This window comes from Vicugna pacos, chromosome 10, assembly GCF_048564905.1.
Source record: "Vicugna pacos chromosome 10, VicPac4, whole genome shotgun sequence".
In the NCBI taxonomy this organism is placed as follows: Eukaryota; Metazoa; Chordata; class Mammalia; order Artiodactyla; family Camelidae; genus Vicugna; species Vicugna pacos.
In genome coordinates this window covers 22900567-22920709 of record NC_132996.1, presented here as the reverse complement: position 1 = coordinate 22920709, position 20143 = coordinate 22900567, and the positions used below count along the sequence as shown (strand labels likewise).

Here is a 20143-nt window from a genome sequence, read left to right as displayed (position 1 = left end):
CTCACTTGACATTTTTAAGAAAAATGCTCAATAGATGTTCAGACATTGAAGGCTCCCCCCCAGCACCCAGCCAGCAGGAGGCAATTAACAAAGTCATTATGCAGGAGTCACCGGTGTAAATGTAGGAGAGTTTCCACTGTCACAGGCACACTTCGCTTCCAAAAATTGGATGCAACAAATCCACTTGCATCTGTAAATTAGCAGCTCCAGGTAGTGACTAGAGGTGGTTACAGCCTTAAGAAACTGTTGATTCAAGAGGCATTTTTGGTTTCAAAAGGCAGTGGGATCTAACCCAGCTGCATGGCTCCCCACTTTTTCTGTTTTATACTAGCTCTCAGCTGTTTGTTTTTAATTAGCACCATTTCTGTAAAATATAAGCCATTGGAGTTCTTTGACTTATGGTCCTCTAATGTGGAAAGCAGAAAACAAAAAGGCAAAACAGTAATAATAACAACAATGAAATGACAGAGTTTCATTTCTCAGGTTCTACTCCTGGTTTTGCTACAAAGCCACAGTACAGTATTCAAAAGTTCCAAACCTAGAAGCCATGGAGATGTACATTGCAGTGTATCAGCAAAGAAATTGTAAGCAATCTAGATGTCTTAAAACAGGAGAATGACTTAGCTAAATTATGATACAGGTACTGGATGGAATGCAAGGTAACCATTATTAAAAATTAACTGGCAACCAGCAAAGAGGGCAAATGCTTACCCTATAATGTTAAGGGGGGAGAAAAAAATGACACAACACAAAATTGCATGTATTTGCTGACTGCATCTTTGTAAAACTGGGAATGCATATGAAAAAAAATCTAGAAAGACATCTGTGAAAATGACATCAGGCTTTGAATTATAGTAGTAGGACTACTGATAAGCTTTCTTGACTAGTTTCCAAACTCACGTCCATGCTGCTTACATTAAAAGGAAGTTCCACAGCTTAGTCTCAGGAGCAATAGGTACAGAAGGATGACAGGGCAGAGGGGGGAGATCTGACTTTGAGCATCCAGCCTGAGTCAGACACTCAGGGAAGGACAATTACCTACGTTATGTCATTCAGTCCTTACACAAACCCTGAGAAAATGATTAGCATTCCCGTTTTACAGACGAAGAAAGTAGAGTCTCAGAGAGGCTGCATAACCTGCCCAAAGACACTTCCCAAGGTGTTTCCCAGATGAGAAGCGATAAAGTCACATCTGAACCCAGATCTGACTGGTTCCAAAGTCCAGGCTCACCTCCTGGTACCTCAGATCGCTGATGAGTTACAATGGCTGGAATTAAATTAACATTAAAAAAAATTAAGGCAAAGCCTTTGCTGACAGCACAGCCAGATTTTCGCTTTTGAGATAGACTGTTAAAGGCCTTCATCCTAGGGATAAAGTATGATACCTTTCAACATCCTGACTGCCGTAGGCATGGCTGATCCCCACAATCAAAACCAAGTTCATGCAAGTGAGCGACTGGACCTTTGGCAGAGTCAGTCCTCAAGGTGAGGTCTCTCTGGGCACTCAGAGCCAGGTCATTTACTAGTTTTGTGACTCTGGGCAAATTACTTAGCCTCTCTGGGTCTCCATTTCCTTATCTGTAGTATAGACAGTAATATTCACCTCGAAGGATGAAATGAAATAATACGTGTAATTTGCTTAACACTGTGCCTGGTACGTTTTTACTCTGCACACATAGTAGGAGCAAAATAAATGGCAACTGTCATCATCCCTGTTACCTTGCTATGCTGACTTTCCTAATTCCTAGATCCACTGAAAGCTTTGTTTAAGGTAGCTCCATTACATCACCTTTTCCTTCTTTCCATATATTTCCCCTAATTCCTCTTTTGTGCCAACTGCAAATTTCTCTGAGCGGAGGGCCCTCTCCCCATCCTGCTCCCAGGAGCTGACAGACTTCGGGCACAGGAACTAGAGGTATTTGCCCAATGGATAAAACAGTTTTTAAAAGTGGAATCACTATAAAGCAGGCTGACAGGATCCCAGTGGTGACTATGTGGGGCTAACTTCAAATCAAGTAAATATATTGTATTTCTTCCAGTCTCTGGATAAACTTGACCATAACAATCAAGGTCACTGTCTCTCACCCCCAAATTAAGTGTTTTCTAGAGAGTGGACCCGGGCACAGGTCACCATTTTTCTATATTACGCAGTGGTGTAGGGGAGGGAGGCCTGTCAGCAAGACTTCGCTGGCAGCTGCTCAGTATTTCGGTAAAACAGGGTTGGGGGGTGGTCAGGCAGGAGAGAGGGGCGGGGGAACAGGCATGCCCACCATCAATGCAGAGGACAGAAATCAATGTAACTGGAGGGCACTGAAAACTGGTGACACGGCAAGTTGTCAGGAAAGCAGGGCTGGAATCCAATTTGTACAGAATGGAGTAAACCACTATTATTGCAGTAATAGAATAAGAAAGCTATCTTTTCTGGGCACCTTTTACCTAATGGGCTCTGCTAACACTGCTTCTGCGCATGACGAGTTTAGGGGTTGGCCACTTCCACCCTGCCTTGGACTGCCCTCCACTGGTTATCTGATCTCCCCTCACCCACTCCCAACACTGCACTGGTTCCAGGGACAAGAAAAGCGGAGGCATGAGTAGAGTGGGTACCAGCGCAGCCTTGGCAGCCAGACAGCCCTGCCTTCCTTTTCTGGTTCTCATGGTTATAGTCATGTGACTTGGTTCATGCTATTTAACTCTTTCAAGCCCCAGCCTCCTCATCTATAAAACAGTGATAATAATACCTGCCCCAGCACTACAACAGCTAAGACATGGAAACAACCTAAGTGTCCACTGAAAGATGACTGGATAAAGAAGATGTAGTGTTTATATATATTTATACATTGGAATACTACTCATCCATAAAAAAGAATAAAATAATGCCATTTGCAGCAACATGGAAAGACCTGGAGATCACCATTCTAAATGAAGTCAGCCAGAAAGAGAATAAAAAATATCATATGATATCACTCATATGTGGAATCTAAAAAGAAAGAAAAAAGAAGACACTAATGAACTTATCTACAAAACAGAAACAGACTCACAGACATAGTAAACAAACATGGTTATCAGGGAGGAAAGAGGGTGGGGAAGGGATAAATTGTGAGTTCGAGATTTCCAAATACTCACTACTATATATAAAATAGATAAATAATAAGTTTCTACTATATAGCACAGGAAACTATATTATCTTATAGTAACCTATAATGAAAAAGAATATGAAAAGGAATATATGTACATGTATGACTGAAACGTTATGTTGTGCACCAGAAATTGACACAACATTGCAAACTAACTATACTTGAATAAAAAATTTAAAAAATAATAATGGCTGCTCCAAAGAGTTACAAAGATTAAAGGACATATTACATTTTATGAGCTCATCATGCTGCTTGGTGTTCACTCAAATGTACTCCCAGAAGGTAGCCTTCTATGTTGGCATCATTGTCATTCTTTGTATTACATATGCAAGTTTTCACTGAGAAAGTGAAGTAAGGAGATCTCTTAAGGGAGCTGAGAAGTCCCTGAGTTTTTGTTTTGGTGGTGGGGGGATGCTGCTATGGCTGGACTTACAGCCACCGGGACCTGCCCCCACCCATGGGCAGATGAGACTCAGGCCTGACTAGAGCATTTGGGGCAGAGCCTGGGACTGCTCTGAGCTCATCTCCAGACCTGTGATTCAGAGCTCTCGCCACTGAATAACCCTGCCATTAAGTCACAGCAGAAAATCCTGTAAGAGCAGGAAAGCCTCCCTCATGGCTTGTTCTTCCATCAGGCACTGCACTCTCAGACTAAAGGAGTCATCTTATTGAGTCTAAATTTAAGGGAACGAGCCCACGGCACAGGTGATGTCAGGCCACCGGAGGCCCTCCCTTCAGGACAGAGATCATTTCTCTCATCTCTATCCCCCAGCACCTGACCCACAGGAGTGAAGAAAGAGGAAAGGAAGGAGACAGACAGACTAATAATAATTAGGATTATTATCAAAACAGTAACAGCTCCCACATATTAAAAACTGTACCATGTCCATGACATAGTGCTGGAGGATTCAGATTCATTATGTCACTTAATCTCTCCACTTTTTAAGGCAGATAGTATCTGCAACCCCGTTTTATGGATGATGACCTCAAAACACAGTGACAAAGTAGGTATCATTTATCTGATTTTGTGTCTCTAGAAACCCAAGGCTCCGGAAGAAGGTGTCACTGCACCATTCATCATGGCAGCACCAAGATCCAAAACCAGGGGCGGGTCACCCTAGACCCTGAGCTCTTCTCGGACCACTGCCAAGACCCCAGGACAGGCTTCCACACTGCTCAGGATAACAAGCAGCTTCTGATGACATCCTGCTGACAAAGCGGCAGGCCAGGAAGTGACCTCTAGCAGAGGAGATGTTTCAACCTGGTAGAAGGCCCCCCTGCTGCCCAAGACCTTGCTGAGAAGCCAGGGAGCAGATACCCAGGGGCACCAGCCTGTTCAGGTGCTCTGCAAGAGTGCGCAGCCAGCCCTGCCCCCGCCAGCCTGGGAAAGTGCCCGTCATTTTCCGAGAGGGGGCGGAACGCTGGCTCTGTTGCCTTTCTCTGCAGTGCTTGCTTCCAAGTGTCGAGACTCTTCACACGGCTGTCTATAAAAAGGTAGCTCAACTTAGCAAAGGACCAGACTCACATATGAGGGCTCATCCCCTCCTTCCTGTACCAGCCGTCGGACAGGGCCGAAGGAACCATGGGTTTGGTTCCTGCTTGGGAGCTCCGGCAGGAGAAGATGCTTGTTGCCAGGGACCTTTTCCATAGCTACTGGAAAACGTCCTGTTACAGGGCTCCATGGAGGCACCTGCCCATTTCTTGATTTCTTTGGCCACATCAACCATGTGATCAAAGTCAATTAGGAGGTGGTCCCTACTGCACCTCTAAATGGAGGTTTAATTTGTGTACATAATATGAGGATAGGCCCTTTTCCCTCTAGAACAGTCACTTCAGCAGGAGGAATGAGGGAAGACAGCTTAACGTGGAGCCTACCACCCGGATTTGTAACGAGGGATAATATTTCTGTATAAGAAGCATTTTGAAGGAGCATTTTCATCTCTCATGGAACAGTGTGTGATGTCCCTCCTTTACCCCTACAGCTTCCCAGTCTCCTTCCCACCAGTGTTTTCTAGCTCTCTGGGATCACACCACATCTTCCTGCCTCCCTGCTTTGTGCAGAGCAAGGCCCTCAATAAATATGAGTTCTCTACTATACAGGGGCCCCTGGTTTGGCTCAGCCCTTTGATTAGGAAGTTGAAGGCAGCACAGAGTCCAGGCACGGTGATGGGGATAATGATGGTGATGATGACACTGGTGATGTTAACAACAGCCCCTGTCATTAATAGAGCCAAGCACTGTGCTAAGTGCTTGACAAACACACTGTCACTTAGCCCTCACAAAGATATAGGTACTATTATTATCCTCATTTGCAAGATGAGGAAACTGAGGCTCAAAGAGGGCCAACAACTTGCCCAAGATCACACATTTAATAAGAGGCAGAGGGTCACTTCCAATCTGAGCCAAATCCAGACTGCACTGAATCTGTCCCCAACCACTATACACACTGCCTTCCTGATCAGATGTAGAACTGCAGGAATGACAATGGAAAATAAAAAAGGAAATCTCACTATTATATGGACTTGCCTTACACCTCAAATTTTGTTGGTGGTATCTTCCTAAGGATAGAAACTTGAGCATTTGAAATGCTGGTTGAGCATGGTATCTGACATGCCCCATTACTTTGCCCTGCTCAGGAGCCTCGATCTGTGTGGACTTCTCCTGTCCCTTGAACACACCTGTCCGTCCAGCCTCCAGGCTTTTGCTGATGCAAGGATGCTACATGGTATAGCCTCTGCCTCCCCTATTTTTAAAGTCATTCTCTCATCCTCTGAGGCCTACTTCAGATGGCACCTCTTGAGGGTTTCCATCACAATCCCTAGGCAAAAATGAGCTCTGCTCTCCCCTCCCCAGCCCTGGTTCCTGACCGTTATTTCAGCACCTCTCCCATGCACACTGCCTTGACAGCACATGTCCAGTGTTTCCTGTCCCTTTCGCACTCTGTTGTCCACCTATGTATCCAGTGGAGCAGACCTGTAGAGACAGTCAGGCTCCCAGTTCTGACCCTTACCAGCTACGCATCTGCAGATAAGTCATTTAACCACTCTGACCCTCAGGTTTTTCATCTGTAGAAATGGAAATAATATAAAACCCTCTCCTGGGGTCTTGTAAGGATTACATTTAAGAAAAATTCTTTCTAAAATGTATCGAAAATATAAGGCATTATTATTACATTGCTTAAAAGTTAATCATTGAAAGAAAAAAACACCCAAAGTTAAATACACAAACTAATGCAAAGATTTATACATGAAATTTCCAACACAGCCCCAGACCAACACAACTACGCAAATGTATGGTACAGTTCAATCGACTTAATGCTCTACAAAAAAGTTAGAAGACATAAGCAACAAGTTGCAAAAGAAGAGTTTTCAGTTTTCAGGTAAAGAAAAATGCTACTTCTCCTGAAGTCCTCCTTTCATCTTTCTTACTCCCCACTCTATCTCCCCTCAAATACCCTTTCCGCACGCATAGTGGGTGGAGCCATGTGCGGGCTCACACACAAGAGACTCACACCCTGAGACACACACAGAAGTCCAGTGAGTCTGTCTTGCTGTAGAATTCTACAGCAAGGCCTGGGTGGAAAAATTCAGGACAACATGATAAAATGCCGGCCACGACACAATTAATGACCCTGGCATTTTTTTCTCTTCCCCCACTGGAGGCTGTGAACAAAATCTAACTCCAGGCTCAAAGGCATGATAAATCCAGCTGTCTGCCATACGCCAGCAGGAAAGGCTTCCTCCAAAATGAAATGTTATGCTGGTGACAATCTAATGCCACATGAAGCCTGGATAACAGCAGAATCAGATAATACGAGGGGCTAGTAGTGCTCAATGAGGGATGTGTGTCAAGGTCCCCTGGTGTCAGCTGGGCCTCCTGTGCTCTCCAAACCTGAACACTTTGGGTGCAAACCACAGCTCCACTTGCTGCCACAGGTACATAGCAATTCTGGCACAGGGCATAGTATAGGGCAGGTAGATGTTCTTTTTTTTTTTTCCCGTAAGAAAGTACGATGGTTTCCCTCTTTAATAAAGAGCTCCCTGCATCCTCTCAGCAGTTCCAATCAGGCAAACTATCCCAGCCCCACCCTGGCCCCCCTCCAGCTATGGGAATTGTTGAGCTGTGGGAGGTGGGCAGGCTCTGGGGGCAAATCCTGGCTCTCACACTCGCTGGTGATGTCGCCTTGGACAACTGACAATCTCCTTAGTTTCTCATCTCTGAAATGGAAAGAAAAATTGAATGCTACCTAGCACATACTTGGTACTTGACATATACTTGTTGGACAGGTAAGACTGATGAGAATATTACATGAGAAATACACGTTAACACTCAGAACATGCCTGGCACGTGGTGAGCTGCCACCTCTGTCACATCGGGTTAGGTCACGAGAGGGAAGCTGGGAGCAGGGGCACAGGAAAGCCCAGACAGGATGGCAGAGCCCCCTTGCTTCCTCTGAGCCTCAGGGATGGAGCACAGCAGCAGGGGAGGACAGCAGAGGAGGGCACTGAGCCAGCCTGGTCGGTACAGGGAACACCAATCAGGACTTGGACTCAGAAAATCTGGTTTCTGGGCCAGCCCAACTACTTACCAGTCATTCTGGGGGAACAAGTTATTTAACTGCTGCGAGCCTCAGTTTCCACATCTGGGGCTTGCAGAACAAGGAAATGCAGTTAATAATCCCAAACAGTGCCAAGACTGCTGGCGAGGATGGACAGGTTTGAACGGCCTCATGGGAAGGCAAGGGATTTATTATGCATCTGCCCGGTGGAGCCTCTATTCTAAGGGGAAGGCAGCCAATATCCTCCAGCAGTCACTGAGATTTTCTGCAGTTGTCCATTCAAGAGCCTCCAGTAAAAGAGAGGCTGAGGCCTGTAGTGGAGCCAATGCACCAAAAGATATTCTCATGCACAGTCTCCTAATACAGGTGCCAAAAACAGCCAACATTTCTACCTGTCGTCCTATGCCTTTGTTTAGACTGTTCCATCTTCCAGAAAGCCATTCCTAGCTTCTCTTTCAATAGCTTACTTGATTTACAAGGCTCAATGCCTTGGGGAAATTTTAACTGATCTTCCTGGTTAGAATGAATTGTTCTCTCCTTCGGACTCCCATAGGGATAAAGTTCAAACCCCAGGAAAACACTTTTATCATCTGTCTAGTATTGCCTCCAGCTCTGTACACATCTGGCTCTCCACGAAACCAGGGCTGACTCAAAGCAGTGATGCTAGTTCGTCTGGCTTTGTCTGTCCCCGCATCCAAGGACTCAACCCAGCACACAGGCTCCGTGGGTGTTCCCCAGTCTCAGACCTGAGCTTGTGGAAGCACCCTCTACCAAATCCCAGATTACCTGAAATCCCTGCATCTAGATATGGCTCTTGGTGCTGAATCTGAGAGGGTTTAAAATCTCTGGGTGATCCAGCTGCCCAGAGGGGTGAACACTGCATTTATTCAACACCCACCAGGGACCACCCAGCAGACTAGACTCTTTGCAGATGTTCCATCACTTAAGGCTCAAAACATCTCTTGGACATTAATTGACATGTTATCAATGAGGAAACCAAGATGCAGAGAGATGGAAAAACTTGAGTGAGCGGAGCTGTGATGCAAAGTCTATGCTTTTGCTATTAGACTGTACTGCTGTCTTTAGAAAGATGAAGCCATTTAGTGGTGGTTTTGTTGTTTGACTGATAGAAGGAAAAGACACTGTGCATTTTACTGCCATCTCTCCTCCTCTCCCATTCCCCCTTTCCCTCCCCTCCCTCTCTTCTTCTCTGCAATGAAGAGCTGCCTGGCTGGGCTTCCTCACCTCTGTCCCCAGCCTGTAGCCCTAAGCACAGCTCTGACTGTACAGATCTCCTTCCTCTCCACAACTAGGTACTTAACACAGTGAAAGAACACCCATTGGGGAGACTGTTCCTCGCTTTCTCTCTGCATCTAAGTGCAATTAAATTATGTTATTTCACAGTAGTTAGTCCAGAATACAAACAAGGACTTGGGGACAAGTTCTTTCCAAGGATGCTAAAAATCTGTAAAGTTGATTCCTTTCCTATACTCCTGGGCTGCCATTGTGGAAGGAGCACCCAAACACACAGCTGTAGCTGCTCCTTGATGGGCGATGGCTATACTGCCTCCTTGGGGGCCTTGAACCCCTCCGAGTCCTGGGAGAAGGTGTTGTCTCTGTAGCTCCTGCTGCTGTTATAAAAAATGAATATAAACATAAACTCCGGTCCTGTCTGTTCTGAGACATTTCCAAACTCAGGACTGCTTGGCCCTCAAATTTAACACATTGCTTTTGCCAGGGTTAAGGGAAGACAGATTTCATTCACTAGTGGCTCTTATTAGTAAGAACTAGGTGCCCAATGGGCATTGCATCCCCATGACAGCCTGTTACCTGCATCCACAGAGTGGGAAACTGAGGCTTAGAGCAAGGTTCTTGCTTAAAGTTTCACAGGCACAAGGAACAGATGAGGGTCCAATGCCAGGTCTTTGCCCCACGCCAAACACACTTCAGCAGCCGCCTCTGGTTCCCCACCCCGCCTTAGTTTCCAGGAACCATTTTTACCCTCTCACATGATCCCTCTGCTTCTAGACTTCTGGTCTTTGTCCCCAGTAAGGACCTGAGCCTCTATGCCCTTCACTCCATGCCTGGCAGCATCGGTTAGGTTCTGGTCCTGACAGCCTCCCCTCCTTTCTCTCCTTAGACAAACTTTTGCTGAACACACTTATCGCACCACACCCCAGAATAAGAAGCTGTGGCTACAGCACTGAGCAAGACAGAAGTTGTTTCTGCCCTCACAGAGCTTACAGTCTAGCAGTGGAGACAGAGCCAAGCCAGTCCTAGACACGGTCCCTCAGCGGCAACGGTGGTGAGATTCCTGAGCACCATACGAGCATATAACTGGGTTCCTGGCTTAGTGTGAGCGGGGGCAGAGGAGCTTCACCAAGGCAGGGCCGTGTGAGCTTGGCTCTGGAGAAGGAACTGACTGGGAGAAGGTGGGCGTTTCTTCCCTCCAGGAATGAAGATCCTTTACCTCGCTGGGTCTCGGGGCCACCTGTAACCTGCCCTGCCCTCACTCCTCAAAAGCCGACCCAAGGTCAGACGCTGGCAGGGCTGTGGGGAACCTGGACCTGACCTGGGGAGCCAGAGATTCAGTTCTATCCTCGGAGGAGCCCCTGCAGTGAGCAACCAGAGCTTGAAACTGCCTACACCTTGTGACCCAGAAATCTTGCTCAGGGGAACACACTCTCCCCAAACTACGTGAAAGAAGGAAACAGAGAAGGAGGCACACAAGTGTTCACAGAAGTGCTATTTATAATAGCAAACAGTTATGAAACGGAGGAATACAAGGATAGAACAATGGCACCAACATGATAGAGCTATGTACCTTGACAAGGATGAGAGTTTTGTGTTGATACTTAAAAACACGTGTATGAAAAGATGTCCATGGAAAAGGCAGAAGAACACACACTTGTGCATCCATGCTGAGGACATGCAGGCTTTGGCTGCGGTCCCTCAAGCAGGTCAAGTATAACCCACAGAGAACCCTAGGGCGTTTCACTGTTTGCCCTCATATCTTGAATTCTAAATTACATCTTAAAATTTTCTCAACAACACTTTGATGTATTCAAGTTTGAAAGTTATCGTTGGTAACACCTGATTTTGAATCCAGTAAATAAATCACTTCTTCACTACATGTCTCAGAAACAGTACCCAAAACAACCAAGACAGGGAACAGATGCATGGTTGCCAAAGGTTGAGGACAAGGAGCAAGGATTGACTACAAAAGGGGAACTTTTGAGGGGACAGAAGTGTTTTGAGTTTTGACTGTAGTGATGCTCACACAACTCTATCCATTTGTCAGAATTCATGGAATGGTACACCTAAAAAGTGTCGATTTTTTGTATGTAAGTTGTATCTTGATAAATCTGACTCTAAATACCAGTGGTCAGGGAATGGTGGCTGAGTGGGCGGACAGGTAAGGGAGACAGGCCTCAGTATGGTGGGGGTCTCAACCCGAGTCTTGATCCCTAGGAGGACAGTCAGAGTTCTGAAGGCTGCTAGCACAAGAATTGTGACAAGTGGGGACACTGATGTCTTCCACTTGCCCTCCAGGCCCACCCTATCCTTCTCTACTCTGCTCTGTGCCCTGGGAGGCGGATTCATAGTGTCTGGATCAACGGGTTCCCCTGGGCTCCGGCTCCTGGCTGGGCTCCACTGATGGGTGGAGATGGGAGGTGGGGAGTGAGGTCTGCAACGTGGACAGCTTCCTTTCACGCTGAGCTGAAGACTGTTGAAGGACTTAATCATTTCAGCTAGTCTTTATTTACTCCTATTTTACAGATCTGGAAACTCATCTAAAGGAGATTAAGTCCTGTGTGGGTGGCACAGATAGTAATGACAGAAGGACGATAGACAAGACCCACCGGTCTCTAGAGTCGGGCACATCGGAGTCACTCCTCTCACTGCAGACACGAGAAGCCCGCTCCATACAGGCAGCTTTCTCGTGAGAGAAGTCTCCTCCCACAGAGCCTGAAGTGGCCTTTCCATCAGTTTCACCAGGACAGCCTGGTCCTGCCCTCTGCAGCCCCACAGAGCAAGTCTGCCCCCTCCTCCGCACAGCGGTGTTTCAGAAAACTGCAGAGAGCCAGGCAGGTCTCCTTAAGTCCTTCTGGGGGGAGGGGTTTGAAGGATATTTGTCTGGGGTCTGTCATAAAGAGAACAATCTATATATATCCTGCTATTAGCAATTCCCACAGAGCAGCACGAAGGAATCAATCTTGGAGAGAGAGGCTTTAATACAGGATCCTGTATCTTTATCACTTTTTTCTCCTCCTAAGAGATCAAGTTCAATCATCTCCGTTTCCCATTCTTGGGGCTATAAAGCTCAATCTATGGCTTCTGTCCAAAAGGCCTGATGTGAAGTTGAAGAGAAAGGAGAGAAAATGAGCCTTATTGCTCACGAATAACACCCAGGCCCAGAGTGCAACCGGCCTGTGCTGAGGAAGCAAATGGCATCTGAGATCCTGATAGCGCATGAGCTGAACCAGAGGGGGATAATTGTGGAGAAGGAGGGGTCACAATCACCCCGGCCTCTATTTCTAATCCTTTCTCTACTCATTTCACCTGTACCTGAGCCCCAGAACATGAAATGCCTATTTCTGCCACCAGACATATGCCCACACGATTCTGCCTAGGAAACCCTCAGCAGATTTTACCATTTTGCAAGGTTTTTATTCAACCATGTCTTACTGAGCACAGCTGCCTTGTGCCAGGCTTCGTGTTAGGGACTGAGTATGTAGCACAGAAGAAGACACTAGGAGATAGGATACCAGCCCCTAGAGAGGGGGGCTGACTAAGATCCCTTCTGCCTGGACTGCTGCCCTGCTGAAGTCGTGAGTGTGTGGTCAGACATCAGGGATCTCGAGAGCGCCTGCACAGTCTGGCAAGTCCACCTGTGTCAGAACTGCCCAGATGCCTTCAAGAACTGGATGACCCAGGCTCTTCCAGACCACAAATTGTAATAGTATTCCAACAAGCAACGCTCTCTGAAAGCTGCCTTTTGAAAAGCAGCAATTACACTTAGCAACGTTCCCACCTATAAATTTAACTATCACCACTTTAAGCAAGGGTTTTGATTTTTTTCCCCTGGTCTATAATCAGCTGCTGGTGGAGGTGAAAAAATGCAACCTAATTTTTAAAAAAAGAGTCCCTCATTGCCACGGAGTGCATTGGAAGGCTCCCCTGCAGGTACCCAGATGCTGCTGCAGCCCACACCTGGGACTCCATCCTCCACATCTCGGTTCAATTTCTGATGGGCAGCGATCTATAGACTGGGAAGGACCTAAGAAGATCTGCTCTCACCCCACCCTGGGCTGAGATAACTGAGTCCAGGGGTGGGTAACAGCCATCTCCAGGGCCACCAGCAGGGACTCCTCCTTTGTCAGGTGCTCTGAGTTTCTTCAGCATCATCTCATTTAACCTACATAACAGCCTCAGGAAGGAAGCACTGTTATTCTTCCCACTTTGCAGATGAGGAAACCAAAGCTAAAAGGGGCCACACAGCTGGATTTCCACTGAATCCTGCTGATCAGAACATCACACTGCCTTAGAGAAATCACACTGGAGGACACCCCTGCGCCTTAGGGTGGCCCCAGACCTGAAGATGAAAGACACCGCATCCCAGGACACTCTAGGGCCTCTATTTAAACGTCAAGTTCTCGGCTTTTGTATTGTTAATAAGCCTTTTTTTGTTTCCTATTCCAAAGGCCTATCTGGCTAGACAGGTGCTTGAAGAGTCCTCTGGATACGATCCACGGCTCTCCTGCGCTACTCGGTGTCTGCTTTTTACACAGAGATTCAGAACATGAGGGAAGCTGTCAGTTTTATCCGGATAAAGGCAACTGGTAGTGAAGCAAAAACCAACTTTTGTCCTAGTTAAAGAAATCACGCGAGGTACTTTTTGGGTAATGATTCTTCTTGCGGCTGCTCCCCTGAAAGACATCCCTACACATGTTTTCTGACAGGTCCCCCTGGTTGTTCTGTCAGCTGCCCTTGTGACTAACACAGCTGGGAAGCCCGCAGGCTGCAGGGAGACAAGGCTGGTCCATGTTCTCACTCAAGACTCACTAATACTCTTCCATGTGGTGCTTATAGTACTAATAGTAATCGTAACTGTTAGTAATCGTAACTGTCTCTAACCTTTACTGAGCACTAACTCTGCCAGGCAGTGGGTTATGTGCTTTATGCAAATTATCTTATTGGAATTCCACAACAACCCTGTGAAGTGGCCACTATCATTATCCTCATTTTATAGATGGGTAAACTGAGGCTGAGAGTGGTTAAACAGACTTGCCTAAGGTCAGAAAGCTTGTAATTAGCAGAGCTGAGATTTGAAAGCAGGCAGCCTAATTTTATAACCCACTGTCTCAACCATGATCTTACCCTCAGTTTTCTCTCCTGTAAAATAGGCCTAATCATTCCAGCCAAATCCATTGTAAGAGCCATAAGGAAAGTGGAAACTGAGGTTCAGAGAAGTGGTACTTGCCCAAGTTTACACAGCCAGCAAGGGACAGAGCCCAGGCCTGGATGGAGTCTCTTGAGCCTACATCATCCGTGGGTAAGTTACTCGAGCTCACTGGATCTCCATGTCCTCATCTGTAAGCTGGGGATAATAACGCATAGGGTTGCTGGGAGATTTCAACGAGCAAACACAAGCAAAGTGCTTAGAACAGTCAGGAGAACAGGGATGGGACACAAAGCTAACTGCTCTGATTATGGATGATAAAAAGTGACCCCTGTTTTTTTCACTGCTAGAAACCACACTGCTTTTTTTGGTGAAAATGTTTTGAAAACAATTAAACGCTATCAAATAAAGCATCGTTGCCATGGCTGTACAAGTCTCACGGTTTGACTTACAACTCACCTTCCCCTCGTATCATTCCCTCCCCATTTTGTTTTGCGAACAGGAGATTTCTTGTCTTCAGAGAAGAAGAGACAGTGTTCAAACGGAAACTAAAAGGACCTGAAAATCTTCAACGAAGGGAAAACGGGTGACTAAGGCAAAGCGCTCACCCTCAAAGGGCAGCCTCTCTCAATGGCTATCCTTTGGAGACAAAAATACACATTTTCTCTCTGAGGAGACGCCCCAGGCTCAGCGAGGGTCCTCCCTACATCCCCAGCCCAGGCCAGAGCAGCCAGTAACACCCTCAAAGGGGGGAGGAGACGGTCCAAAGGCAAGGCCTCAGGCCCTACGGCCTTTGTGGGTGATAAGTGCTGATTTCAATTTCTCTGTCTTCCCATGAAAATAACTGCAAACATCTCTGCAAACGAAAGGTCACTGGTTGCTTGTTTCCCAATAAACTTTCCAACTAAGAAACAGATTGTCAAGTGGATCTGTTGGAGTTCCACCCAGAGGTGGCAGCCCTGAGCAGACCCCAGAGAAAGAATTCTTCCCCTCCCTCTGTTTTCCACTCCCCCTCTGCTGGTGAGCTGATGCAATTCTTATCTGGAACTTGATAGAATGCAGCAAATAATTACAAATGAAAAGGTTATTCATAATTTTTAAATGAGTTAATTAGTAAACCCAGTCAGACTCGCTCATTACAGTAATTAATAATTGATTATACTTGAAATTAAACACAATTTTTCATCAAAAATCTAATTAAATATCTCTGCTTTTGCCTGTTGATGAGATCAAGTTGGTCTGCCAGCAAAGTCTTTGTTAAGGATATTTGTGCTCAGCAGAGACAATTAATTTGATTTTCAATAATTGATGGTTCCTTACAAGTTAGTCATCCTCGTCTGTGATTATGACCAAGCAATCAGAGCTCATCCCGTGCCCCCAGCAGCTGGAGGACATCCAGCACAAGGCTGCCACCCTCAGCCCTTGGGAACAGGTAGGGACCAGTCTCGCACCTGCAATGCATTCGCTACTTTGGCTGACTGCTACTCCAGCCTCACAAGCATCCGTCTGAGGTGATGGCTTGTGCCTGTGTTCTAGACGAGAAATCAGGACTCAGAGAAGCGAGCTGCCCAAGGGCAAACAGCTACTCAGTGGCGGAGCTGGCAATGGAATCCAGGCTCCCAGGCAGGTGTAAGCTCTGCCGCAGCACCTTGCTGAGTCTCCAGGTAACAAAGGGAAGACCCTGGGCTTGCCTCTCTGAGCTGGTCCCTGGATAAGGACTCCTGTTTGAAGGTTTCTATATAGATTGGGTTTTGTCAGAAGGATGCATTTATTATTGGCAAGGACGCATTATCAATGTACTACTTCCTAGCGACACCAATTCTCCCAAATCAACTTCACATCTACCCTCCTCCTCTCTGCCTACCTTGTCACCTTCTTAGCTGAAGCCCTCAGCTTCTCCTGACTCATTTATGCAGCAGGGCCTGTCCTTCCTTCTTCTACCTCTATCTTCTTAAGTTAAAATCTGACTATGTCCTGCCACTGCTGAAAGCCCTTCAATGGTTCCCTGTTGCCCATCCAATAAGGTCCTTAACTTGGCCTCCACAGTGATTTGCATAATCTGACCAAACTCTCCCACATTAGCCCCAGCTGTGCCCCTCATACCCGTCAACTGCTTCAACCACCAAAAACATCTTTGCCCCCACATCCTCCTCCTTCAAGACTTTGGAACTTCCCTTGGTTTGAAATACCTTTCCTTCATGTCTACTTCTGGCTAACTATGACTTGAAGATTCAGCTAAAACATCACCTTCCACAGGAAGACTCCTCCAATCCTTCTGGTTGGGGTGGGGTGTTCCTGTAGCCCCCGAGCCGCCTGCTAACAGAGCTGTATTATCATACTGTATCCATCACTGCTTCTCAGCTAACAGTGCCTCAAGAGTAGTGTCAGCCCGAGCACCTGGCATAGTACCCAACTCAGAGAAGGTAGCCTGCTTGGTTTGCTGAAAGAAAAATAAAATTCACAAAATCATAGATTCAGAGACTACCAATGTTGGAAGGGAGATTAAAGGTCATCCAGTGAAAACCCCTAATCAATGAAAGAATCTAATTTTTGCTACGTGGTCATTAAGCAGTATTTGCACCCTTCCTAGACAGGGAACTCACTACCTCACACAGTAGCCTGTAGCTTTAGATAGCCGATGATGGATCTGGTATTCTTACTAAGCAGGAAAGGAATAAAACCATGAGATGGAAAACAGATGAGAGTTTATTTAATCACATATTGATTCTTTCTTTCTGAACTAGGTAACGGTACATAGTATAAACCTTAAGATTTCAATGCAAACCAAGTTGATATCTATATATAGCGAACTACTTGACTCTTGATGAACAGTGACACTGCTTGCTCAAGTCTACTCACCCATGAAATATAATGTCAGTCAAAACCAAGAGCTATGCTAGTGGTTGGTGGGGATACAGTGCTGGTGGTGCCAGGAAGAAATGTTCATGCAGGGTGACAGTGCTTGGAACCGCACAACCCAGTTTACATCAGTCATTAACCTCTCTCAGAGCCTGAGAGAGTACTGACCTCCCCCAGTTGCGCTGTTCCTTTTACCCAGTGACCCAGAGCAGGGATGGCAAATACCCGGTATGTCATCAATATTCTCCACTCCTGTGGCCACAACAGACATCAGTGATCAATCACAGAGACTCTTTTCCAATGAGTCTGAATATAGCCTCGGGATCCTCCTCAACACAGCTTTCTAGGCAGCAACGGCTAATCAATCAGACAGAAAAAGAGACGAAACTTGTGTGCCAACCTGACCTTGAAGCCATGAAATTCTCTAAGTCAGTCTTCACAAGGGGAAAAGAGACCTGGATATCAGACGAGGCTTATTATAGCTCGAGATGTTTATGGAGACCTCCTTGTTTGCAGGACTATCATCTTCCTGATTACCTGTTTTTATAAAATTCAGAGATCTTGAGAGGGAAGGGACCTTACAGCTGACATCACTCAAACCCCCACCCAGGCTTGAATCTCTTTTCCACATCCCAAACAAGTGGGAGCCATGCTCTATTAATCATTCCTAGTGACAGCTCTTACTCCCTCTCGACAGTTCCCTTCCGTCCACAGTGACTTTACTTGTCACAGAGTCCTTTTTGACAATGGCAGTACTCTGTCTTCCTTTGGCCTTTGCCAGTTAGTTCTATTTCTAATTTTGGGCTTAGACTAAAAGGCCCCCTCTGCTTATAGAATTATCTCAGAATTCCTTAGCATGCGTTTGAAGCCTTCTCAAGCTGGTCTGACCTACCTTAAATCTTAGAATTACAGAATTTGAAGGTTGGAAAAAACAAAGGGTTAGGCCAATCCCCCCACCCCAGTGCCTTTTCTAACAGGAAGATTAGCAGAGGCAGCAGATGTTACACAATGTCCCCAGATATTGTCAGATTAGTATCTTCCCTGGGAGCAGACCAAAGACCAAAGGGAGGGGTCCAAAGGAGGAAACCAGACTGTGGTGCAAATCCATCTAAAGAGTGCACAGTAGGAGGCATCGCAGGCAAGGCAGTGGGCGGAGAGGAGTTTCCTACATCATAAGGTGCCCTGGGGACGGGTAGGGAGGCCAGCCAGTGCTGCTCCAGGTCTCTGCGCTCCCTCAGCCAGCTCTCATGGCTCACTGGGACCCTCCCTGACCATGGCTCAACACTGGATCTCGGCTCCCACAGTACCCTCAGACCACCTTGTCAGACGCTCCCCTTCAGATATGCTTTTCTGGCTTGAAGTTGGCACAGTCCAACCTTTGGCAGTTTCCCTCCAATCTCAGGGGAACCCACCTCCTTCCTGCTCCCTGCTGCAGTGACGTGGCACCAACAGGAGAGGCCAGTCTGCTGTCCAGCCTCCCCACTTGTCATTTCATTTGTAGTGACTCCAACTGATGACACTCACATCATAGACCACCACCTCAAAAGCCAGTCCTAGTGAGAGCTTATGCCTCAGGCCAGGCCTCCACCACATGAGAGAGCTGATGCTAAGCTTCCATCCCGGGATGTGTGCAGAGTGGAGGAGAGAGCCCCGAGCACTGACCCTGACAGTTTGGGGGGTGCAGGCCAGTCCAGCATGCTACGGCTGCATGGCTTACCCGCAAGCTCTGACTGTCATGCTGGCAGAGTGCCTGCATGCCTGTGGGGGTGTTAGTCACTGCCCTCTGGGCCCAAGGGGAGCCAAGGGGAGCTGGGGTGGGGAGGTGCTTACCCACAAAGTACGCCAGCAGGATGACCAGCGTGGCTGAGATGACAATGGCGCTCAGGGCCGCGCACTTCCAGTTACAGTACTTGGAGGGCTTCTTGAGGTTGAAGGCTGGTCGGGAGAAGGTGCTGCGGGGCAGGGGCCGGGGCGGAGGTGAGTACACGGTGCTGGACGTCAGAGGGTACCCCGGCGACGTGGTGCAGAAGAGCGGGGAGGTGCCTCCTGGCTTGAAGAGGAAGTGCCTGCGGGTGGAGAGAAGCCAGAGGGTATCAGGGTCTGCCAATCCCGGAGCCCACATGGACCTGGAGGGTGGAGGCAGCAGTAGAAGAAGCATGCAGAGGAGCCTGGAGAGAGAGAGTCATCACGGAGAAGACGGAGGGACAGGAAAAAGGAGAATCACGTACCAGATCACAAAACAGGGCACACGAAGACATGTTTCAAGGAAACATGGATGGGACAGCCCTCCCCCTGGGGAAATCACCCAAGTCAAGGCAGAAAGTGTTACCAACTGGACAGAAGGCTGGGTGTTGAGATCCTTTTCCTGGGAAGGGATGGGGCTGGGACGCTGTTTCTTAAGGAATAAACTAGATGTTTTCTAAAACTATTGCAGTAACTTGGAAAGTGTCTAAAATCCTGTTCTGCCTCCTGGAGATTAAGGAACCTAACATTTTTCTTCTCCCTCCAATATGTACTTTGCCTTCATACTTGGTAGAGGAGTGGAATACCATGCTTTTTAAAGGCGGCTTTGTTAGGGGTGGAAACCAAGAAACCACCACTAAGTTCTGCCACGGTCCAGAGTCCCCTTGTGGCTGCTACCCAGCCAACAGCAGCAAAGGCATTCAAAGCACTCTGCTCAGAAGCCAGTCTGCTGCCTTCCAGATCCCTGGTAAAAGCCATGTGTGTGGACAGACAGCCGATTGCTACCTACAGACCACTACAGTCTTGAGGGCAGCAAGGCAAGGTCAAAGCACATGGTTATGGCCAAACTAGGTGTCAGGAAATCCTCCACAGGCTAGCATTAACCATGGCCATGGGAGGACTGGGACACACCCTGGGAAACAGGGGTAACTGGCTGCACGCATGCCATGCCCCCAAAATCTTAAGATAAAAGATAAGTCTTAAGGCAATCTTGTACCCTGCTGGAGTGTGAGATACCGCAGGCCACAGCATACATAAAACACAGGGCCTCTGTTGCAAAAAACTGCTACATGAGATGGCTTTCAGAATGGCAGAGGCAGCCAATGAGATGCCAGAAGTGTCATATTAACAAGACTGCTGTTAATATGCTGCGGGACAGGGTATTCCAAGGATAAACTCTTGCGAGTTGAACATGGACTCGAGGATGGGCATGCAACATGGCCTCAT

General features: G+C 47.1%; 1 protein-coding gene across 3 annotated transcripts in view; it reads right to left on the bottom strand.

Annotated features, from left to right (window-relative positions):
- TENM4 (teneurin transmembrane protein 4) overlaps nt 1-20143 on the bottom strand; it is a 709295-nt gene that overhangs the window by 188568 nt on the left and 500584 nt on the right. For all 3 annotated transcript variants that reach the window (XM_072969126.1, XM_072969128.1, XM_072969127.1), the window contains one exon: nt 18785-19020. In XM_072969126.1, coding sequence (XP_072825227.1) covers nt 18785-19020 — 236 coding nt within the window. The remainder of the gene's footprint in view (nt 1-18784; nt 19021-20143) is intronic.